Source organism: Sander vitreus, chromosome 2, assembly GCF_031162955.1.
Source record: "Sander vitreus isolate 19-12246 chromosome 2, sanVit1, whole genome shotgun sequence".
Classification (NCBI taxonomy): Eukaryota; Metazoa; Chordata; class Actinopteri; order Perciformes; family Percidae; genus Sander; species Sander vitreus.
Window position 1 is genome coordinate 5,195,216 of NC_135856.1, and position 20,751 is coordinate 5,215,966.

Sequence of the window (20,751 nt, forward strand, 5' to 3'; positions counted from 1 at the left end):
TAGCTTCTCTTGTATTGGTGCTCTTTTCAGGGCATATACTACTCTCAGCTTTATTGTAGCTTTTGGGAAGGGTTATGGTTATTGTATTTAGCAGACACTTACAATAGTTAAAATTAACAGTAAACAGTTTTTAAAAGTTGCTAAGCCAATATTAAGCAAATTAGTAATAATAAGAATAATGGCAATACAATATCAAATATCAATAATAAAAAAATAATCAAATACCATAAATATACAAATCATAACTCTAAGAATTAATTAACAGATTAACAGATAAGTCTTGAGACCCCTCTTGAAGGATCCAAAACTATCACATGAACGCAGAACACTAGGCAACTCATATCATAGAATGCACACATATTTTAAGAGGACTGTCTGCAGGGAATGTGACTGACCAATCACGGTGGGTGTGGGCCGCCTGGGCCAAAAATGCCAGGGCTGATTTTTTTGTCCCAGTCCAGCCCTGAAGTCAAGCACATAGTCAGCAGATCATGTAGTTCTGCTGGCTCTATCATGGAGTGTGAAACATCCTTGGCAAGGGTCAACCCCTCCAAGTCTGTGGCCATGGTAGTCTTCTGGCAAATGGTGGATTGCCCCCAGTGGTCAAGATGCCTCCTTGATGTTTCCCTGAAAATGTTTTCTGTATACAGAAATGTTTATATATGTCAACTGTTTGAGACCCTGCAGCAGCAGATGCTGGTCGGCTTACATACCACATCTGGCTCAGAAAAGGCCTTAAGATCTAGCAGGAGGAGAAAGACTCGACTATCTTGCTTCGCCTGCTGCCACCATGACAAGGAAAGGTTAAGGACAATGGATGGATTAATTGATCAAGAAGATGTACTACAACTTACTATTATATTAACTATTATATCTTCTATAATTGTCCGTGTAAAATGTGAAAGTATATCTGTCTTTGTACTGTCTACCCAATCAGTCAGAGGAGCGGGATGAACTTCACTACGCCAGTATCCACTTCTCCAAAAACCGGACAGACCCTGTATACTCCAACATCAGACCAGCTGGACTCCGTAAACACGAGGAGCAAGACGAAGAAGAAGACTGACGACAAAGTGGAGTATGCTGCTGTCAAATTTAACAGTGCCAGTACTCCACCGAGGTAAGCAGCTCTTCTCACAGCACATTCATCTCACTAAAAATCTCAAAATGACATGCATTTAGTAGGCATTTATTGTCAACAGGTTGTTGCAATTGCATACATTTTAACTCCCACAGTTTTTGTATTTGTATTAGATTGTACTATATCACCCCATGTTTATTTTTTTCTCTCAGAACCAGAGGTCAGGAAACGGGGGAGGATCCAGCTGCATGCTACAGTACAGTCAACAAAACTGCTGAACTTAACAGGAAATGCTAGTATTTCGTTTTTCTTTTACATTTTTTTAAATGAGTAACTTTTTGATTTCAAGCCATGCTAGCAGCCTCCACTTTGTTCCAGACTAAAATGGCTCAACAACTACTCGATGGATTGCCATACACTTTTATTCTGACATTCATGATTATCAGAGGATAACTCATTCTGACTTTGGTTATCCCCTGACTTTAACTCCAACTGCAAAGCACGACAATATATATATTTATACTGTACATAGGTACAATTGTGGTGTGTAAATATACATATGTAGGAAATTGTAAAGAACAGGTTAAATATGATATAAATACTTTATGATGTAAACATGTAGCTATTCATGGGGATTATGATATAGTAGTGGAAAAGGGGGTAGGGTTAAATAAGCTTTTGCTTAATCCTATTCCTTGTTTGTGGACATGTTTAATTAATATTCTGTTTTGTTTCTGTTTTGTTCTTTTAGTTTTTATTATTTAATTTTTTTTTTTACATGTTTGAAATAAAGCATTCATTCAACTCCAAATCACGGCAACATTTTTGTTTTTTGTGACATGTCTTGACCAGTATTGGATGGATTGTGATAAGAGTTGCTACAAATATCCATGGTGCTGGGTAAGCTCACCTGTGACGATTTCCTGCATGTCTTCCTTCTCTCCCCCCTTTTCTGTCTGAGCCCAGCCCGCGTCCAACTCAGCCGTGACCGAACCCGGCCCGAGCCCGACAGGCATTAAGATATTTATGTCCGAGCCCGACCCAAGCCCGACACAGTTAAAATCTCGGCCCGGCCGTCGGGTACCGTCGGGCTCGGTTCGGGTATCCATGCCTTAATATCTAACTGTCCTATCCATTAGGGGCGCAAATGCCCAAAAAATAATCTTAAAAAAAAAACCATGAGATGATTTAGTTTTTTTTTTACTGCTGCCACTAGATTTTAGTCGAGAGCGATATTTAACTGAGCCCGACATTTCTCTTTTGTGTGTATGCAGTCTATTTCACCACATGATATTTCTGCTATCCTTTTTTTAACCAGTTTCATTATCAAAATTGTGTTGGTGGTTTTTAGTTATTTCTGTTTCTATTACCATCACATCATACTATTATGCTTTTTTTTATACCTTTTATGGCTCAGTTATTTTGTTCTGTATTGTGTTTGTTTACATTTTCCTTGTTGTATTCTGTAGTGTTTTATTTTGTTTCAATAAAGCAATGGGTGAAATGCTCTCAGCTCATGTCCACAGTGAAAGGTTAAAGGACTGCATTTTCCCTGTCTCAGCATGCACTGAAGTGTAAAGTGATGTTGCAAACTTTCTGTTGTCTCCTTAGGAACTTGGTTGATTGTGCACTGTTGAGAGGATTGCTAAAACAATGTTTAAGATACTGGCTTGTGCCTGCATTTAAGAAAAAGGAAGACATCGAAGACGTGGTTTGGTGACACCGGTTTGGTCACAGCAGGTTACAAAACTGGCGTCTTTTTCTGCAAAACAACAAACAAGTCATTGTCTTTGTAATTAACTGGAACCTGGTCCACTGTGTGTATTAATAATGTGAAGAGGAAGGAAGTCTAGTGGGTTTTAACGCCATCTGCTTTCTGTCTCCTGCTTACTCTCATACCCAGAGAGGAACGTTGCGGTTCAAGAGAACTTCCTTATGTATTGAAAGTAGAATGCTTCAATGTGACTAATCTATATCTTGTGTACATTTGTCTTTTGTCCCTCACTGAAGCCACACAATGATGAGAGGAGCGGCTATGAGTTCAACAGCAGCAGCGAGGGGTTTTGTTGTCTTCCTTCTCTCTGTGCCAGGTAATGTATATCCACATTTACATTGTAGGTCATTTAGTTCACTTATTCAATGCAGCCTTAAATGGGATTAAAAAGTATTCTAAATAAATTCCAGGAAGACCACATTTTTCAAGTCTTTGAAGAGGTTTGGTATTTTTCAACCTGGACCCTATTCTCCCATGTTTTAAGTGCCTTAAGTTACTAATGGGGACAACCATTTTTTTTAAGTTGCACCAGTATATAGCAAGTGCCAAGCAGCCAGAAGCGAAAACACAGGCTGCAATGTAATCCTATCACACGAAAGGTAAAGAAATTATCATTTCTAAAGACATTATTTCTCTGTAGGGTCCTTCCCATAATGTAGTCGGGCACTTAGAATAACCATCTGAGCCTGTCAGTGGCAAAAACAGCACTTTTAGTGGCCATACATTGACGGTTCATAATTGCCCCATAGGATTACATTGCAGTCCATTTTGTGGCTGCAGGGATGTCACTTAAAACTGGACCAATTTAAAAAATGATTGTCTCTACTAGTCACTTGGGCACAAAATTATAGGAAAGTAGGGTCCAGGTTGGAAGGTGCCGTTGGAGGCAAAAAAACACCATCGAGTGAAAACAAAGGACTGAAAGTAAACTAAAAGTACCTCAAATCTTTACTTAAGTACAGTACTTAAGTAAATATACTTAGTTATATTCCATTACTGATGTGGGAGGCCAAAGTCATTTTTGATATTTGGAATTAGTTCAGTTCTCTTGCAGGTTTACATAAAGAAACACTTTGTTTGATTTTATGTATCTGATTGTGCTTCCTGATGTGCCCTGTGTTACAGTAATGCAGGGTCAGAACTGGAGAGTGACTTACGATCTTACTGAGATCTGTGCCTTAAAGGGATCAACAGTGGAAATAAGCTGCACCTACAGATACCCATCCAGAATAAATGGCCGTGATACTACAGTGGAAAAAACTATTTGGTTTACTCAAGTAAGTGATCGTGAGCCTGTGGATCTGAGAAAAGACTCTGAGTATTCAGGCCGAGTGCAGTCTCACTGCGGTAAGAACAGTTGCACTCTGAGAATCTCAGACCTGAGAGAGAGAGACTCTGCTGAGTACAAGTTCATGTTCACAACAAACCTGCCTGATGGGAGTGTTGCTGGTGAACCTGGAGTCACTTTGTCTGTCACAGGTAACATTTTCATCTAAATATTTATTTTTGTTTTTGTCATTCACTTCATTCATACTCTACACTTGTATATAATGTACACGTACATTCTTTTCAATCCTCTTAAAGGTGCTGTAGGTAGGACTGTGAAGATCCAGTACTTAGCCAAAGAATTTGAACGATGACAAGTTCTTAGTCCCTCCCCCCTTTCTGCTAAAGCCCAAACGGTCTTCTAAGCCCCTCCCCCCACAAGGGAGAATGAATGTGTGTGAATGAGCAGTGATTGACAAACAGTTAGACACCCCCCCTGGCCATGATTGGAACATTTGAACAGGGAGCGGTGGAGTTTTGCAAATCGCACTACAGGCTGTAGGTAGTGCCAGAGGAGCTGGATTTTTTTTTTAAATGACCTGCTTCATGTAGTTCTACTGGAATATGACAGAATATTAGTTTTATAAGTCTTACCTACTGCATCTTTAAGTATATTTTTTTCAGTAGGTGTTCTGGTATTTTGATCTTTTGTTATCTTATTTTCATCATCTATATATATATATATCATCTATCTATCATCTATATATACTGTACATACAGTACATACAGTGTAGTGTACAAGTAATTAGTTACAGTTACTAGTTACTTCTTCCAAAAAGTACCTAAATTAGTTATTCAGTTACAAATTATGAAAGTAACTAGTTCAGAAAGTAACTATTGCGTTACTTTCAAGTAAATTTTGAAATGCTCAAATGTGACCCCACCTCCACCTACCCCTAAAACATGAACACCCATGCATAGATGCTGTGAATGTGTTCGGATTAATGTATAAATATAAATTATATTTCTGTTCCTTTTTCACAGATCCAGATCTACGGGTTCAGGTGAAACCAATAGTCCACCAGGGTTATACCAAGGCAGAGCTGAAATGTCACAGCACTTGTCTCGATGATCATCCTTCCTACATCTGGTACAAGAGTGGACAAGAAATTGAGGCTGAGACATCTTCTTTTACAATCTCCTTTGAGTTGACAGACAGCTATTCCTGTGCTCTTAAAGGACGTGAGGATTTCCCCTCTCCTTCAGTGTGTGAGTTTACTCCACAGTCTACCACTAACAGAGCGCCATGGCACATTTAACCTCAAATGAAATGTTTTAAATATGGATGAACTCACTTCCCCTTTCTATATTAACACCATCTTTTCTCACTTCTGCTGTCAGTAGCTCAACGACAATACAACCTTCTCTGTGTTACTGCTGTGAAAGATTTAAAAAGTTGTAACGGCTCAGTTTAAAAATTGTTTTATCTTTCAGGTATCGATGGTCAGCACTGTCACAGAGTGCTGTACACTGACCGAAGCATCTGTGCCTTCAAAGGCTCATCAGTGGACATTTATTACATGTACAGCAGTTATGAATCTATCACATCTAAATTCTGGTTCAGTCCTGAACGTAGTCATCAGTGGCAGAGTGCTTCTCAGCCTGAAGACCTTAGTACAGACTCCCAGTATGCAGGTCGTGTTCAGGTCATTGAAACAGAGAGAGGACGCTCCACTCTGAGAATCTCTGACCTGAGAGAGAGTGACTCAGCTGAGTATCACTTCAAGTTCATAACACCAAGCTTTGAATGGAGGAGTAGTTTACCTGGAACAACTCTGACTGTCACAGGTACTGATCAACACAGCACAGTGAACGTGACATATAGCTGATGTCATGTAGAAGAACATCATGTGACCCTAATGTTTAAAAAAGAACAAAAAAATCCTTTTTGTAAAGATCCAGATATGCAGGTGCAGGTGAGCAGATCATGGTATACTTCCTGGGCAGAACTGAAGTGTCACAGCCGTTGTCGTCTACCTGATCATTCTTCCTACATCTGGTACAAGAACGGGCAGAAAGTTCCGAAAGAAACATCTTATTTTTATTCTGGCTACAGCCTTGGTTCTGCAGACAGCTATTCCTGTGCTGTAAAAGGACATGAGGATTTCCCCTCTCCTTCAGAGTGTAAGTTTACTCCACAGTCTTCCTCTGACATATTGCCATGTGGTGGAGCCTGTAACCTGTACTGTATCTTGACTGCTTCAGTAGGAGCTGGTGACTGAAAAATAGCTGAGAATTTGAGGAAAACCATAACACTGATGGCTCAAGAGAATTTTAGACATTTTGCATTTCAAAGTTTACATTTTTGTGTGTGCATTTATTTCTGTTTAAATTTGTGGGACCACAAAAGCCTTGGCTGGATCAGGTGACTAAGCCTATTAAACCAACACTCAGTCATTGGGGAAATTCAATGATCTATTCTTATATTCGTAACTTCTTCTTTTGTGGTTCAATCTGGCAACCAGTTTCTCTTGACTCTCAGTTTTAGAGTAGTCCAGAAAGTAACTTGCATAGTTTATATTTCAATTACAAAAATGTCCCTCTGAAAAAGAAGAGTGGCAGGTATGATAACATAAAAACAGCAGTGGCTGAGCAAATGTTTGTCTAGTTCGTAGACTGATTGATTAGAGTTACAAGGTCTGGATAGTCGAGCTTTGTTGCGGAACTGATGACGTCCAATAATATGTGCCTTAAATAGATGCAATAACATGTTTAAAATGGTTTTATCTTTCAGGTGTCCGAGGTGAATCCTGCAACAGAGTGACCTATACTGACAGAAGCATCTGCGCCTCCAAAGGCTCTTCAGTGGACATTTCTTGTTTGTACAACAGCTACAATTATCATGAAAAATCAACATTCTGGTTCAGGCGTGAGCGTAATCATCGAGGACAGAATCCTTCCCAGCCTGAAGACCTTAGTACAGACCCCCAGTATGCAGGTCGTGTTCATGTTGAAACAGAGAGAGGACGCTCCACTCTGAGAATCTCTGACCTGAGAGAGAGAGACTCAGCTGAGTATCACTTCAAGTTCATAACACCAAGCTTTGAATGGAGGAGTAGTTTACCTGGAACAACTCTGACTGTTACAGGTACTGATCAACACAAACTGATACAGTGACACTCATAAGTTTATGAACCCATGCTAAAGTTGACTAAAAAGGAATAAAAAAATCATCTTTTGGAAATTGATCTTAATGCCTTAATTAAAAAAATGAGGAAAAATCCAACCTTTAAGGACACCAATTTTCTTTGTGAATGAATAATGTATCGTAAATAAATAAATGTTCTTCCTTAAAATACAGGGGGCTTAAGTGAGTACACCCCTATGTTAAATTTCCATAGAGGCAGGCAGGTTTTTATTTTTGAAGGCCAGTTATTTCATGATCCAGGATACTATGCATCCTGATAAAGTTCCCTTGGCCTTTGGAATTAAAATAGCCCCCCACATCATCACATACCCTTCACCATACCTAGAGACTGGCATGGGGTACTTTCCTAAAATCATCTCTCTAGCATCTCTTTATCAGGATGCATAGTATCCAGGATAATATACATCCTGATAAAGTTAGGAATTAAAATAGCCACACATCATCACATACTCTTGACCATGGTTTTATTTCAGTTAGCCTAATATCTGGTTTGATTTGCATTATGAGTGCCACTGTATATTTACAGCAGCAGATTAACAAAAACTTGTTGTGCCACTTTCTAATAAGTCACCCATCGGTCTATACAGGCTGATCTAATGGCTTTATTAAAAATAATTTTCAAATGCTTTGTAGATTAGTGATATAGCAATGCAACAAATAACTTTTGGATTACAAGGTGGTGAAAAAGGCTTTGGTTGAGGATAAACATCAGCTAAAGAGATTTTCTGCAACCCAAAAGTTCTTATGCATGGCTTGTAACTGACCTATAAAGTATTTACAATGTTTAAACCTTTTTTTTTAAAGTGCATTAACAGAAAGTGTTACAAAAATATGGGTTACAAGTTAAAGTGACAAAAAAGTAAAAAACTGTTTTTATGATTCTTGTAGGGTTTGTATAAATCCTATATACCCACTTTTGTTCGAGGTGTTAATCATTTAGGTTACAGATATCAGTAAGTATTTCACAGCTGTAAAGATTATCGCATGTGTGTGATGTCTGTTAGCTAATGATATCGTGGGTTTCTCCTCTCACATCCAGCTCTCCGGGTTAAGGTGAGCAGAAACATAGTCTACCCTTCTTATACCTATGCCGAGCTGACGTGTCACAGCAGCTGCAGTCCAACTGATCGGCTTTCCTACGTCTGGTTCAAGAATGGAGCGAGAATCATGAAGGAGGAAAGTTCTTCATATAAAGACTGGTTTTATCTCGGAGACATCATCTCCTGTGCTTTGAAAGGACATGACAATTACAGATCTTTGGCAGTGTGTGAGTTTACTCCACTGTGTACCTAACAAAAAATGTATATCCAGCATCAACCTCCACTACCCAGTACCACTCTGGGTGTAATATTTGCTTCTCCAACTTATAAACATATTCATGTGTTCTACTCCAGATGCTTTGAAGGTTCCCTCTGTGTCAGTCAGTCCCTCTGGTGAAATCATGGAGGGCACTTCAGTGACTTTGACCTGTAGCAGTGATGCTAAACCAGCAGCTACTTATACCTGGTACAAGGAGAACCAAAAACTTCTTAACAAAGAACCACAGCTTGTCTTCAGTTCCATCCAGTCCTCTGACTCTGGAGAATATTACTGTGCAGCTGAAAACGAGCTGGGAAAGAGGACATCTGAATACATCTTTATTAATGTGAAATGTGAGTGAAATTCAGTTTGTACTAGAAAATGCATTTCCTGCAGAAAATGCTTGTGAATGCTGAAAAGCTAAATTGCTAAAGCTAAACTGGATTGCTGGCATAATTGCGTAAGAAGAAGGTGAAGTAGTGAGAATAGTTGGGAGAGTGGGAATGGTTTTAATTAGTATGAATTTCATTGAAATGTTGGAATAGGAATAGGAATATTTTTAGTTTTTCAAAAGCTGTCGCTACACTGAATTGCTGGTTAAAATGGGTAAGAAGGTGAAGTAGACAAGTATCTACGTTTTGACGTATACTTAGTGTATGAGAAGTAGAAATTGAGGCCATGAGAGCAAGTTAAAGAGTAAGTTTTAAGACAATGCTCTCATAGTATAGTATATTAAAAAAATGTATTAAAAATTCATTATTTTGAAAACAAATCATAGTATGTAGAAAAAAGTCATAGTAATCAATGTCGAAAAGGTGATAAAAAAGGCATAGTATAGTATGTTGAAAAAAGTGATAAAGTCATAGTATAGTTTATCGAAAAAGGTCATAGTATTTGATGTTGAAAAAATTGATAAAAAAGTCATAGTGTGGTGTAATGGTGTAGTTTGATTAAAAAGTAATAGTATTGTATGTCCAAATAAATTGATAAAGACTTTTTAATGTTTTTTTCAACAAACTATAGTATGTTGAAAAAAGTGATGGAAAAGTCAGAGTATGGCACAGTTGGGGGTTCAGTGCCCTGCCCAGGAGGTGACCTGGCACCTTTCCAGCTATCAGTCCATCACCATACTTTGGTTCATACGGGGATTTAAACCAGCATCCCTCCGGTTCTTAACCCAACTCCCAATAGACTGAGCTACTGCCACCCCGTGTGATGGCATGCCGAAAATAGTGATAAATAAGTCAAAGTATAGTATGTCGACAAAAGTGATAAAAAAGCATACTATAGCATGTCGAAAAAGTCCTTGAAAATTCATAGTATAGCATGTAGAAAAAGGATGTCAAATTAAGTCTTGAATAACATGCAAACGCCACAGACCAGACTGAGGATTGAACCAACGGTCGCAGTCTGCCGTGCCTACTTGGAGCAGTGCTAACCACTGCACCACCATACTACCAAATACAGTGTGTTGAAAACAGCAATATCATATTATGGTCGAAAAAAGTCATAATATAGTATGTCAAAAAAAAGTGATATAAAAGTCAAGTATAGTATGTCAAAGTATGAAAAAAGTGATTAAAGATTAATGGTATAGTATGTCGAAGAAAATCATAAAAAACTAATAGTAGAAAAAAGTGATAAAAAGGCATAGTATAGTATTTCAAAAAGTGTTCAAAAAGTCATACTATGGAATGTTGAAAAAAGTGATACAAAAGCATAGTATAGTATTTCAAAAAGTGTTCAAAAAGTCATACTATGGTATGTTGAAAAAAGTATAGTATATTGAAAAAAGCGATGTCGAAAAAAGGGGTCAAAGTGATAAAGTCATGGTATGGTATTTTGAAAATGATCATAGTATAGTATAGTATAGTATGTCGAAAAAAGTCTTAAAAAAGTCATAGTATAGTATATAGAAAAAAAGTCATAGTATTCAATGGCGAAAAAAGTGATAAAAAAGGCATAGTATAGTATGTTGAAATAAGTGATCAAAAAGTCATAGTATAATATGTCAAAAAAGTGATAAAGTCATAGTATAGTTAGTTAAGAAAAGTGATAAAAGTCATAGTATAATTTGTCAAAAAAAATCATCATCAAACATTAGGTGCTTTCCGACCGGATAGTACTTGTACTTTTTAGAGGAAAAGTACACTTCTAAGCAGTTCTAAGAACTACTCTCCCCCAAAATCTGGGCCAAGTGGCCATAGGGACTGGTAGGAGGGGTAAGGGAGTGACGCAAGCACTGCAACGGTCTTTGCCGGTGAGCCACAGGACACGCTTGTGGAGTTTAACTCCGAAAAGACAGTTAACCACAGGTTCCCGTTAATCTTATGATGGACATGTGTTGTGATATTTAAACAAACAAACTGTCAACGGCGAAATAAAAGCCTCTTATTTACGAGAGCGGTCTGAGAGACCTCCAGCTCACAGCGAGGTGTCTGAGCATGACTGGCCGAGCGACGAGCTAGAGGACGGGGCAGGCCCCTGCTGGCTGTCGTCTCACTTCATGGTGGTTCTCTTGACAACTTTGAAGCATATTGTCAATTCGGCATAAATTTTCGCAAGACTGCCTATATTCGAAATCTAAACAGTTATAGTCAGTATAGTATGTCGAAAAAAGTCAATGTAGAGAATGTCGATATATAGCGAGTATAGCGACAAAAAAAACGATAAAAAAGTAGCTCACCTGGTAGAGCGTGCACCCCATGTTCAGCGGCTCAGACCTTACCGCAGTGGCTCAATTCCCACCTGCATCCCTTTGCTGCATGTCATTCCCCCTCTCTCTCCCCTTTCAAGTCTAAGCTGTCCCATCAAATAAAGACCTAAAATGCCACGAACATCTTAAAAAGTCATAGTATTTTATGTCAAAAAATGATAGTATATGTCAAAGCAATAATAATAATAATTTCAAATAGTATTTCGAAAAAAGTCATAGTGAAGTATGTCAAAAAAGGATAAAAAAAGTCATAGTATAGTGTGTCGAAAAAAACGATTAAAATAAATCATTGTATACTATGTCGAAAAAAGTGATCAAAAAGTCATATTATAGTATGCAGAAAAAAATCATAGTATGTCAAAGAAAGTCTGGAAGCACATGAAAACACACAAAAAGTGTAAGTCACGCAATACACACCAATTATAAAAGCAGAAAAAGGTGTACGTATACAGGTATACAGTATGTATAGCAATACTGTGAATGCTGCTGAATCAGCATTTACACAGTTATGCAGAAAACATACAGCTTAATGTTCAGATTTTAAACACTTCAAAAGAGCCTTTCTGGGTCTTCAACTCTGTCTGCTTCATATTAACAGTCACTGCTGAGCAGATCCAGTAGTTGCTTATGGAGAGGTTTAATTCACTATTGGCAACATGTGCCTGATTGTAAAGTTAACTTATGTTAAATAATCTCTACCAGATGGTCCAAAGCTTCCCTCTGTGTCAGTGAGTCCCTCTGCTGAGATAGTGGAGGGCAGTTCAGTGAATCTGACCTGTAGCAGTGATGCTAACCCAGCAGCTAACTACACCTGGTACAAGGAGAACCAAACACTGCCTCATGGAACAGAAGACATCTATCATTTTCCCTCCATCAGCTCTGAGGACAGAGGCAACTACCACTGCAAGTCTGAGAATCAACACGGAGAGTTAGCCTCTAAGTCTGTATTTATAGATGTTCAGTGTAAGTATTAAACATTTGCACTTTTCTTAGGCTAACACTGTATTTAAAAGTAGGGATTAGTGGGTTGATTTGTGTGGTTGGGGAAGTAGAGCCACCTGTTGTTTCCAGGAAACCAAGGACAAAATTGTCTCATGTGACCATACATTTGTAAGAGTCCATTTTATGTACTACATAATGGAGATACAGGGACACAAATATGTTTGTACATTTAAGTTTAAACCTGTCCAGACACACAGCATGTCTGCTAACATTAATGATTTGGCTCCCTTTACACGTTCTCCTCCAGATGGTCCAAAGCTTCCCTCTGTGTCAGTGAGTCCCTCTGCTGACATAGTGGAGGGCAGTTCAGTGAATCTGACCTGTAGCAGTGATGCTAACCCAGCAGCTAACTACACCTGGTACAAGGAGAATGAAGACTCACCAAAAGCATCAGGACAGATCTTCACCATCACTGACATCAGAGCTGAACACAGTGGGAATTATTACTGTGAAGCCCAGAACAGAAGAGGACGTCAGAACTCCACCTTACATCTGATTGTTGTAGCAGGTAAGTTTTTTTAATTCACTTTCTCACACACACACACACACACACACACACACACACACACACACACACACACACACACACACACACACACACACACTCTGCAGCAGAGATCATAACACACCATCTGATGTAATGCAGTGGGAACAGATCCCCCCCCATCAAACCAGTTATGTGAAACTGCTCAGAACTAGTCACCTCTAACATTGGTAAAAATGTAGTAGTAGATAAAAACACAAGCCATGTGTTTTGGTTTTGACAAACTGAGCTTTTTCAAACCTTTTGGACGCATGTTACAGTTTTTCTCCGGTTGCTTAAGCACTACTTTGAAAGCAGGAACCGTTTTTTTTTTTTTAAAACACTACACACAGTTAGCACAAGCACACAACCAATCAGCAGAACACCTCAGATCCTTTGCAAAATGAAACACTTTTGCAAAAACTATACACTCATTTATTAAAACCATATTTTGTTACCATATGAAACACACACGTTTCACATGACTTCATTCTGTTTGAACCAGTTACACGTTCGATGGTGTGTTTTGCCTCCAAAGGCGCCTTCCGGGCAGCTAACCTTAACCCTAAACATAACCATTGCTGCGCTGCCTGGGAGGAGACGTTGGGGGCAAAAAACACCAAAGACCCAGTTACACACTTCTGTTGCTAACCTAAAACACTTTTAGCAATTCTACTTCTCAGTGATTAGAGTACTGTACATGAAGTACACAGAGAAAGTGCAAATATACAATAAGTTCGCCAAACTACACAACTACACAACTACACAAGACCAATGTTGCAGACTGAGGAACATTATTTCTCTCCATATACCCAAATCAGTCAACATGTCAACATGGACATGTCCCAGTTTTCATACAGCTAATACAGTAGTGTGCACAACACTGTTAGCTCAGCAAACAGACAAACATAAAATACTGTACAGGTCCAGTACAGGTTACAATTACAGAAAAAAAGATCTGAAAAAGTACAGAAAATACTAGACATTATCTCTTCGCCTAGCTGGATCTGGCCAGAGAATTTCATCAACATCACAGGCGATATCCTCATTGGCAAGACAACGTGGGCAGAACCATCTTGAATGTTGAATCCATCCTTGCACAGCTGCAAGTCAACCTGTTTACAGGCGTCCTCCATGGCCTGAATGAGGGGTACCTCTTCCTCTACCTCCTTCTCATCCGTAGATTCCCCCTTTCACCCTCCCTCTTCTTCTGACTCCTTTCATTTTGGTTGAAGGCAGGTGAACTTACCTGCTGCATTTTCATAGTGCTTAAACCTGATTGGTGCGTCTACAATTAAACAATCATGTGTTTCCGCACCTGATGGCTGTGTTTCACAGATCAGCTCATAGGTGTGGTAATTTGACAGTCGCTGCTTTGGAATTGCAAGGAAGTGACATCATGACATACTTCTGTGTGTGTTTAGTGTTTTGCAAATCACTGTGTGTATTGTTTTGCAAAACGCGTGAAGCTGACATTGCGCTTATAGTGGTGCACATCTGGGCAGGGCTTAATTTCATGTTCATGTTCCGGCACCTCCGACGTTGGATCCGGAACCTTTTTTAATGGATCCGGCACCTCCTGTGTCACTATGAAAAATGAATCGCCTAAATGAAGAAAAAAAAAATTACTGTTTGTGTAGTGTTCAATGTTTTTATCTGTCTTGAGGTGAATTTTCAGGGTAAGACAGAGGGGGGAGAGAGACGGTAGGAGGGGAGGCACTTCAAGTGACACAAGCGCTTGTGCTGGTTGAGATTGCTGTTAGCCTCGTTTCACTCAGGGGAAAAAATGTCAAAAAGACAACAAAGTTTGCTTAACTTTTTCAAAAACGCTGGCCAGTCGGATCCCAAGCAAGCAAAAATTGTTTCCGCCGATCAAGAATGTGGAGACATTACATTTTGTACCCATGCAGTGCATGTTCTGAAATAAAGATAAACATTGCCCTGATGTACACACAGCGTTGTTTAGGCTTTTTTAGTCAGAGAAGCTACGTAGGCAGTGTCTTCATTACCTCCAACCCCCGTTTCCAGTCGCCGGATCCACCCCCCCCCCCCTGCGCTCCGGGACCTACCACTTTACAAATTAAGCACTGCATCTGGGCCAATGTTTTGGTCCTTGAGTGTAAGGTTTTGATAAGTGTGTAATACTTTTGATTTCAGTGTGTGAGCAATTGTCAAAAACTGTAAACACAGGTGGGCGCGCTTTCTCAGTAAAGTTAGGAAACTTTTATTGTTTTCTTGCTGTTTCCGATCGCATCTGGGACAGTGAAATGTATTTTTAAACTGGATCTAATTTTCTTGGAGTCGTTTCTGTTTTGAATCAGACTTTTTAAAAATAATTCACAAACATCCAGTTTGAATAGGTTTTCCAGAGATCTGTTTCCAGAGACCAGTGAAGATCTCAATTCAGAAGTAGATGGATCAAATAGAGGATATAGCCATTATTCTTTTACTGTCCCAAAATAAAAATATATTAAATTGTATGAACAACTTATTTTTTTACATTGTCACTCTGAGGCTAGTCTATATCCTCGATGTACCACTTCCGGGATTGCTCCGTTGGTCCCGGAAAATATGCCGGATTTCACTGATTTAGGCAGGATATCTGTTGCCTTGGGCTTCCTTTGTGTTGGCATTTTAAACTCTGGTCGATTTATGAGTACTACGGTTAACTGCTCCTCAGATCTCTGCAGGGTAAATCCAGACAGCTAGCTAGACTATCTGTCCAATCTGAGTTTTCTGTTGCACGACTAAAACAACTTTTAAACGTACATGTTCCACCAAAACAAGTTCCTTCCAAGCCTATTTTGCAGCAGCACCGTGGCTTTTCTACGGTGCTTAGCACCGCCCAAGATGATTGTGATTGGTTTAAAGATATGCCAATAAACCAGAGCATGTTTTCCTCCCATCCCCGAATGCTATGTGAAGTAGCCAGACTCTCCTCCAGCGTGTTTTGGAAGAGGGTCTGGCAAAGTGAGACTACTCTGAGGCCAATGGTGCTGTACATCTTGCAACAGCCTAATTCATTGTCAGTGTTGTCATTTTATCACCACTTCTAGGAGCATGGAAATCATCAGCCGTTGGAACCACCACTGCTGTTGTCCTGGCTGTCATACTGCTCTCTGTTTTTATGTTGGCTAGGTAAGTACCTTCATAGAGTCATTGAAACAAACATGACTCAAACAAGTCTTATTAACTAAATTATTAAGTTGGATCTTATTTTTGAAAAAGTTTGGCAATACATTCTGTCATTTTTGGCAACACTGTACTCACAACAGTTATCCAGAAACAGGGAGGCATTGTTACAATTTAGTCCAATGTGGAAAGAAATAAGGCAATAGTTTACTTTAAATGTCAGCGGTATCCATTATGTTAATGCCAGGATCCTGCTGTGACTGACTGCCTTTGTGCCACTCTGGCGGCCATTTTGTATATTGTGTTGTGTTTTGTGCTTGTTGTGGTTTCCCATGTGCTCTGTGGTTACCTGTCTGTCATGTGTCTTTGTCTCCGCCCATCCCCTTATATGGTCTGCACTTCCTGCCTTGTTAGTTTCCCTCCTTTTCTGCTCTCACCTGTTCCCAATTATGGTCTTGTCCAGTCCCCTGTCTTCCTGTTAATTGGTCTGTGCATTTCGACTCCTGGTGTTCCTCTGTCCTTTGTCCTGTTCGTTTGTAGTTGGAAGTTTGTAAGTTGTAGAGTCAGAATAAAGCATGTTTGTCTGAACTTCTGCCTGGAAGAGTCTTGCATTTGGGTCCTCCTGCTGAAACCGTGACAGTTAACACAAAGCTATGGATACAATAGGTCAAAAGTTGTAACAGGAAGTCAGTCTGTAATCTGTGACAGTTTGGGTGATGATTTTAAAGTTAATTTTTCTAAATCCAAATATGTTTGTTTAACCTGGAGGTTTGCTTAAAATGTTTCCCATCATTAAAGCAGTCAGTTTGTCAGAGTTAAATTATTCATTAATTTCTTTCTAACCAGAAAGAAGAGGGCTTCCAATCAATCACCTGAGCTTAAAGAGAGACCGCAACCCAGGGAACAGGTGAGGAAGAAGAGTTGATCCAGACTGCTGGGTCACATGTGAAAGCACTTCATCTTGCTCTTTTTCCCAAATTCTATGGGGCCAATTACATTGGGCTGCAGCTATCTACTCCCTACCTGTAATGATACTTGCTGGAACGTCTGGCTGTGGAGAGGCCACCTCTGGGGGAGTCGCTTTACTGTATGTAACAGTGATCTTGTCTCTGCAGTATCTAACTACTCAGAGACAGCTGGACAATGGGCAGGAGGACCTTCACTATGCCAGTGTCCAGTTCTCCAAGAACCAGCCAGATTGTCTCTACGTCATACCAGCTCGGCTCCACAGAGAGACGGAGGAAGAGAGCGTTGTGTACGCTGCGGTCACATTTAAGAGGTGAGCAGCTCCTCTCACAGGAACATTATCCTGACTTTAAGATTAGAATGACTATTAGCTTGGACACATCTCATCGCTGTTGCATTTGCCTGATGTGCTTTGACCTGTTTTATAAATCACTGTTTGTATCATTTAATATCTTATCTATTAAAATCCCTGATTCAATTTTTTTTCTTTGAAAACCAGAAGTCAGAAGTCAGACGGGAAGGATTCAGCTGCATTGTACAGCAGAATCAACAAAAAACCTGCTGAGCACAGAAGGAATCTCCAGCCTGGTATTTATATTGAGTAGTTTGTTTATTTAAGCAGCTAACCATTGATCGTATATATTTCTTTGTGAAAATACAGCAATACATTTCAAATTTACAAACTTAAACAGACTCTCACAGCCAACACAGGCTGGCTTTAAAACAATACCAAAATTACTTAATGCCTTTTATTGTAAACATAATTTATATTACATGTCTAATTATTTAGAAGTACATTCAATGACACCTTGTTGTTTGGATGTTTTAACCCCCAGCAGATACAACCCTCTACAATTGATTATGTGTGTAACAGCAATTGAACTCTCTGCAACCTGAACTTAACTGACCTGTTAACCTAAGTATGAAACCTTGGTCAACCTTTTCATTAGAAATGAGTGTGTCTTTGTGAGGCACTTTGGTGCAAAACTTGTTTGCTTTTAAGTGCCCTATAAATGAAATAAACGTGTTTGTTGATAATGAAGATGGGGTCTTTTGCTACAGTTTGTTGTATTAATCCATCCTTTTATCAACAATACGTTTTATTTTAGTTCATATTACAGACGCAATGCCTACTGTAATATGAGCTCAAATAAAACATATTGTTGTAGAGGGTTGTATCTGCTGGGGGTTAAAACATCTATAAAAGCTATGATACCCTTGAGAAGACAGTTTAGTTTTCTTTTATTAGTGATTTTTAGCTCTTTCTTATTCTTATTATATCATTACAGTAAAGACAAACCGGTTACACTTTATTCGAAGGTATCTACATAAGAGTGACATGACACTGTCATGAACGTGTCATAAATGTTTATGACATAACGCTTCTGTCATTAACTGTCATTTGGTTTTTGTCATGACAAGTTAGGGTTAGGGTTCATGTGTCATGACTGTGTCATGTGTTCATGACAGTGTCATGTCACTCTTATGTAGGTATCTTTAAGTAAAGTGTTACCGAAAAACCTTATGGGTATGTTGCTATAACAAACTCCACTTCAGTTCTTTTTTTTCTACAGTGAAAACACAAACAACTTGTTTTAATGGCATTATTACTCCGGCTTTCAACTGCACACGAAGGTGTACAGTTGCGGCTCCGACGCCTCTACACCCTGCAGGCATTGACAGACAGTTCTTCCACAGTATCTTCCAGGCTCTTGCATTTAGCTTGCATGCTGGAGCACTCTGCAGACGTAGGCCAGCGTTCCACCCAGGTGTCCTTTCCCAGCATGTAGATGGATCTGGCAGACAGGGAGGAAAGAGAGGAGTTTACACTGTTAGGGTCAATGTTTGCTTGTGCACCTTGCCTCAAAATGTCTATGATACATCTTTCACTGCAGTTTCATTATTTAAAGAATATCACCGGTGTAGTTTCTCTGTCCTTCAGTCCCTAGTAATAAATTATACCGTCAACTTTACCTTTACATACTTTTTACTTACCGTTTTACAAACTGTTTATACATCTGTATACTTATACTGTTTACATTCAGTGAATTCATTTGCAGTTACTATATACCTATAACACACATGTATATTACTTTATTTTATTTCATCCCTATTTTTCAACTTCTGCAATATTTTTATGTCTCAGATTCTCTTTTTTTTTTTTACTTGTGTTATTTTCTTTTTATACATATTTAATGAGCAGTATTGGAGGAGGCCAGAGATCAAACATGTTCACTGCCAACGACTGCTTCTTTGTCATTCTTGTACATTGGTAATTAATGACTTGAAACTTGATAGATAACTAGGAAAATAAAAATAAAGGAACCTTTTCACTGTAAGTCAGAGTTTGTACTTAGGGTGACAATAATGTTTGTGATGCAGCAAACAAACAGTACCGGTAAATTAATTTAGTTACATTTTCAGGAAGGCATGACTTTTACAGTTTTTCTTGATTGCTTTGATGCAGCAGTCAACTCAAACTCCACATTTTCAAAACAGTTAACACACAGGCCGAAACAGTGGCACTCATGGTCTAAATGACACATTTTGTTTGCAAAAGGCTCTAACCGTGCCAAAACATTTAAAATATGCAACAAAAGCTAATTTTGCCTTCAAACACAACTTGCAAACAAGTGTATGAGCTCTTCCAATCAACCATTACACAGTGGACAACAAAATACTAAATACAGCACTTCATTCACAATCAGTGCACCATTGCTTGTCACTGTAGTTTATTACTGTACGTAGCTTTCATGCCAGTGCCATTTGTTGTCATTTTGTTGCAGAGAATTGGATCCAGAATCAGAAATGCTTTGATACAAATTGTATTGATTCCATTGATTCTTATGTTCAAACTGTGGCTGAAAACTAAAAGACTGTAAATATTACACATAATACAGGTAAACCAAAATAAAATCTATTAGAGTATAAGAAATTAAGAAAATAAAAATAGAATCTATTACAGTAAAGTATAAACATCTATTACTGTAGAGTATAAGAAGCCACTATTGATACTCAGTCTCAACTGACGATGGGGCCACATGGCCTAACCCTGCAGACTGATTGCTAATTGAAGATTTGTGTTAAGGAGCATCAAACAGGTGCTTCAGTGGTTTCATACTGATGTAGGTAGTTTCTAATAGTTAGGAACAGATGGTTTCTGTTTGGTTACCATAGCTAAAACAATGGAGTTTGGACTGCTTGAATGACATCCGTGTTAACTGTTCTGCTAAAGGGTGGGGTGAAAACCGAGTGGATCCCAGTTTCTTTAAGCAGGTCAAAGCAATCAAGAAAAACTGTAATCAACTGGCAACAGCTGACAGTTTACTGCAAGCATCCAACGTGTTCTACTTTGTAGCTTCATATGCATGGTGGCTAGAAAAGATCCATTTGCCAAATGTGACTACATAAACTCATCCACGTTTATAGTCCACGTTACTCCAACTGTCACTTGCACTACAGCCAACTTCACCTCCCACAATTGCCTACCATTTTTTTTATAACGAGGATACTTTTTTTTTTTTTTTCTTGCTCTTCTTACCTGTTGGTGTCACTATCAATGTTCCACTGGTCCTCTTTGGGGCCGATGATGAGGTACTCAGAGCCCTGCCTCAGGTTGATTCCATCCCTGCAGCCTCCGTGAGACATGAAGAACCTGCTCTGACCCACCTCGACTCCTGCCTCCACACCTGGATGGTAGGATGGAGAGATTCAGATGATATATAGCTTCAGAACTAGAGAACAGACCTTTAAATCCACAGAGTGTGAATATGGGTCCATCTGA

General features: G+C 39.1%; 2 protein-coding genes and 1 long non-coding RNA gene across 4 annotated transcripts in view; 2 read left to right on the plus strand and 1 right to left on the minus strand.

The window, feature by feature from the left end:
* Positions 1 to 42: 42 nt before the first annotated feature.
* Positions 43 to 1,892, plus strand: LOC144529164 (uncharacterized). Of its 2 annotated transcripts, XR_013502962.1 has the most exons (3): positions 43 to 840; positions 938 to 1,120; positions 1,294 to 1,892. It is a non-coding gene; the product is annotated as an uncharacterized LOC144529164 (long non-coding RNA). The 2 variants fall into 2 exon arrangements; XR_013502961.1 differs by having other exon boundaries at positions 43 to 1,120.
* Positions 1,893 to 3,040: 1,148 nt separating this feature from the next.
* On the plus strand, positions 3,041 to 18,237 carry LOC144533109 (uncharacterized). The gene is made up of 14 exons (XM_078274266.1): positions 3,041 to 3,171; positions 3,981 to 4,334; positions 5,166 to 5,390; positions 5,616 to 5,969; positions 6,078 to 6,305; positions 6,916 to 7,269; positions 8,369 to 8,596; positions 8,724 to 8,981; positions 12,047 to 12,307; positions 12,594 to 12,854; positions 15,926 to 16,007; positions 16,848 to 16,908; positions 17,117 to 17,280; positions 17,467 to 18,237. The coding sequence occupies exons 1-14, from the start codon at positions 3,099 to 3,101 to the stop codon at positions 17,570 to 17,572; spliced, it is 3,009 nt and encodes a 1,002-aa protein (XP_078130392.1). The 5' UTR covers positions 3,041 to 3,098; the 3' UTR covers positions 17,573 to 18,237.
* An 8-nt stretch (positions 18,238 to 18,245) lies between these two features.
* The window catches only part of LOC144530953 (complement C3-like), a 43,239-nt gene continuing 40,733 nt past the window's right edge, over positions 18,246 to 20,751 (minus strand). The window contains exons 43-44 of the mRNA XM_078270777.1: positions 20,509 to 20,656; positions 18,246 to 18,763 (exon numbers count right to left, since the gene is read on the minus strand). Of these exons, the coding sequence (XP_078126903.1) occupies positions 18,628 to 18,763; positions 20,509 to 20,656 (284 nt within the window). The 3' untranslated portion in view covers positions 18,246 to 18,627. The remainder of the gene's footprint in view (positions 18,764 to 20,508; positions 20,657 to 20,751) is intronic.

What these genes read in the sequence shown, in the direction of transcription:
- LOC144533109 (XM_078274266.1), top strand. Translation starts at nt 3,099, where the DNA reads ATGATGAGAGGAGCGGCTATGAGTTCAACAGCAGCAGCGAGGGGTTTT. An exon ending in TTACAGATCTTTGGCAGTGT is followed by an intron (nt 8,597 to 8,723) that starts GTGAGTTTACTC and finishes GTTCTACTCCAG; the next exon opens with ATGCTTTGAAGGTTCCCTCT. An exon ending in TCTGTTTTTATGTTGGCTAG is followed by an intron (nt 16,008 to 16,847) that starts GTAAGTACCTTC and finishes CTTTCTAACCAG; the next exon opens with AAAGAAGAGGGCTTCCAATC.